Source organism: Leuciscus leuciscus (assembly GCF_965113295.1).
Source record: "Leuciscus leuciscus genome assembly, chromosome: 5".
Lineage (NCBI taxonomy): Eukaryota > Metazoa > Chordata > Actinopteri > Cypriniformes > Leuciscidae > Leuciscus > Leuciscus leuciscus.
Window position 1 is genome coordinate 51,627,725 of NC_138729.1, and position 3,174 is coordinate 51,630,898.

At 36.6% G+C, this 3,174-nt stretch overlaps 1 protein-coding gene across 1 annotated transcript in view; it reads left to right on the forward strand.

Annotated features, from left to right (window-relative positions):
• Positions 1 to 1,970: 1,970 nt before the first annotated feature.
• Positions 1,971 to 3,174, forward strand: part of LOC309500138 (cytosolic phospholipase A2 gamma-like) — a gene marked incomplete at its 3' end in the record, with an annotated part of 8,856 nt that continues 7,652 nt past the window's right edge. The window contains exons 1-2 of the mRNA XM_082171702.1: positions 1,971 to 2,106; positions 3,054 to 3,079. Of these exons, the coding sequence (XP_082027828.1) occupies positions 3,054 to 3,079 (26 nt within the window). The 5' untranslated portion in view covers positions 1,971 to 2,106. The remainder of the gene's footprint in view (positions 2,107 to 3,053; positions 3,080 to 3,174) is intronic.

Genomic DNA, 3,174 nt, shown 5'->3' on the forward strand with positions numbered 1-3,174 from the left:
ATTTCTGTAGCTTCAATATTTGCCCACCCTTCACCATACACTCGCTGCCCCTCTAAATTGGTCATATCAAGTAGCTGCTGTTGCATAGATCTTGTGAAAAAAAGTTCAAATGTAGATCTTATGTCTTCAGCCCTTTGAGTGGCATACCTGGTTGGTCCTGGTGCAATTTTTCTGATCTCCTCTGCCCGTGCTCTGCCCGTGGTCTGTGGTAGAGGAATGGAACTCCACAGTATTTCCCTGTTCTTTGATGGGAGAGTTTGAGGGCCTTCTCTCTCCTCTAAATCTTCCTCTTCCTCCTCCTCTGCCTCTTCATCCTCCTCCATGTAATTTGGGTCAGCCTCTGTCAAATCATCCTCTTCAGAGACTGAAACTGTTCCCTCTTCATCACTGCTTTGCAGTAAGTAATGCAGTGTCTCCTCAGCACTATATCTCTTAGCCATTGTAACGTGTGAGAGTAAACTGTGGGCTGGGCTCAAAGTGGCAATATTTATACCCCAAGTTTTTGTTTTCAAAAATAAATGCTGTGGTTGGCTTTTGTTTTCATAAACAGGTGCTGCAATAGGCCTGGAGGTTACTAGGGAAGAATTCCCTCCTTTGATCTTACTCTCTCTCTGTCTCTCTGTGTGTGTGTGTCAACAAATGCTGTGGTTGGCTATTGTTTTCATAAACAGGTGCTGCAATAGGCCTGGAGGTAGCTAAGGAAGAATTTCATCCTTAGACATTACTCCAGTGTCTCTCCTTTATTTGATTCAACTATTTTATTTCACATATTTTCATTTTCTCTGTTACAGTTTCACCAGTTTCATATTTCCCTATGTGTATGCTAGTGTGTCTATTTTGCAACCTTGATGGCTTAGTCTCATGCTTTCATTGCTGTGCAGTTTATTTCTTACATTGATGAATAATTGCTTTTATTTCACACATTTTCCAAAATTGTGTGTGTGTGTGTGAGTTTGTCTGTTTTGCACAAAATTGTATGCACAAAAAAACTCTATATGAATATTTTCATATTTTTGCCAATTTCCCATTCATTTCCTATGGGGGTCATTTTTGACCAAAGGGCAGAAGTGTGATGACCACTTAGCATGCTTGGATCGTGACCTAAATTTTTGTGTGTGTTCACATACCTAATACCATAAAAGTTACCAAGTTTCATAACATTCTGATGAAGCTGTGATTTTAAAAAATTCAAAACAGATTTTTGTAATCTGAATTTATTAGTGTGTATGTATAAAAGTGTGTTTGTTTGTGTGTGTGTGTGTGTGTGTGTGTGTCTGTTTTGCACTCTTGATGTTTTACAGATTCACCCCTTCACTGTTGTGTGCTTTTTTTCAGGATCGTGGCTCATTTGTAGATTGTACGCACAAAAAAACTCTGTATTGTCACATTTTTGCCAATTTCCCATTCATTTCCTATGGGGGTCATTTGTGACCCGAATGTCCTGAGTGTGACTATTTTTTTTACAGCCACTTAGACTATTCAAATCCTGTCCCCAATTTTTTTGGGTGTTCATATACCAAGTACCAACAAAGTCACCAAGTTTCGGACCATTCTGATAAAGCTACGATTTTTAATATTTTTTTATTTAAACGCTTCGGGTCATTTTTGACCCGAAGGACCCCAAACATGATTATTATTATTATTATTATTATATAGAAAATGAATATTATATGTATTTTATATGCATTATTATTTGTGTCTATATGTGAATGAGTTTACAGGTGTTTCTTCAACTATATGGGCATGTTTCTACCTGTGGACTTTTAGAAAATAATCTTTTCACACTCTCTCTCTCTCTCTCTAGATTATTTAGATGCAGAGGTAATTTCTCCACAACAAAACCATCCAAAAAGTATTTTTGCTTGTCTATTTAAGTTTTAATTTGATTTGATCCGTTTTTGATTTTTACCCATTACAGATAGCTAGATAAAAATCTGTACCAGGAAATGACATGGAAAACTGGTTCCTCACCTCAGTTCTCACAATGACATCTAGACTTCAGTTTCAGAGTCCTATAAAAGAGGCTCTTCTGTCTGATCTGAGAGTCGACGGCTGCTGTGCTGATATTGCTGAAGCCTCAGGATTTTACAAGACTGTACAAGAACAGTGAGTATGATTTAAAGCTTTTACAACAGGGCTATTAATAGGCTTAATGTCATTATATTAATAAGTGACAACAGTATGAATCCAGACTTTTTCAGTAAAGAGCTTTAATTCTTAACTAAAACTTTGTCAAAACCAGTGGCGTGATGCAAACTAGTAAACACTATAACTGTTGGAACAATACACTCTTACCAGAATTCATGTTTCAGAATCACGGCTGTTCTTTGTTTTGTTTGGTTTGTGGATCTACTATTGTTCTCCTGACGCAGGGATATTCATTACACTCTCATTTCTGTTTTAGCTGAAATGTACGTCAGATCGGCGCAGGGTTATTAACTAAAACTATATCAATCACTTCTGATCATGTTTCTGCAGCTTCACTGCTCTTCATGTTCTTCATCTCTTCACTGTAACATGTAAAGCTCAAATGAATCGTGACCTTTGACCCCTGTGGGGGGAGGGGGCATGTGGAAAGCGGACTTTGCCAAAACCAGTGGCCTGATGCAAACTAGTAAACACTATAACTTTTGGAACAATACACTCTTACCAGAATAACTATATTAAGCTTTTGTGTATTTAGTTAAAGCTGTTTAAATGATCAAGCCGTCTCATGAATTCCTCCTTTAAGCTTCATAATATGACCAGTAGGTGGAGCTCTAAGCATATTTTTGTATTCTGGTTCTTTTACAGTGGAAGAGATGTTTATGTTGTTGAACACACAGTTTTACTTAAAAATAAGTGCACAGAGTATTTATTAAAACCAACAATAACTCCCACTGTTAGCAACTTACATCAAAAAACAACAACAACAGTGGCTCAATAATTGACTCATTTTATGTTATGACTCATTTTTATCAAAAGAACTGTAAAAAAAGAGTTTCAAAAGATGTTCTCTATTAGTTTTGGAATTATAGATTTTAGCTTTAATGTTTGACTCCATTGTTTTATAGATGAGTGCATCTAAACACCAGGAAAGGTAATTGTGTTCAAATTTCCAAGATTTACTTCATCATATCGCCTTGAAGTACTGTACTACATTACACAAGTATCGTCTATTACAAACTGGATAAT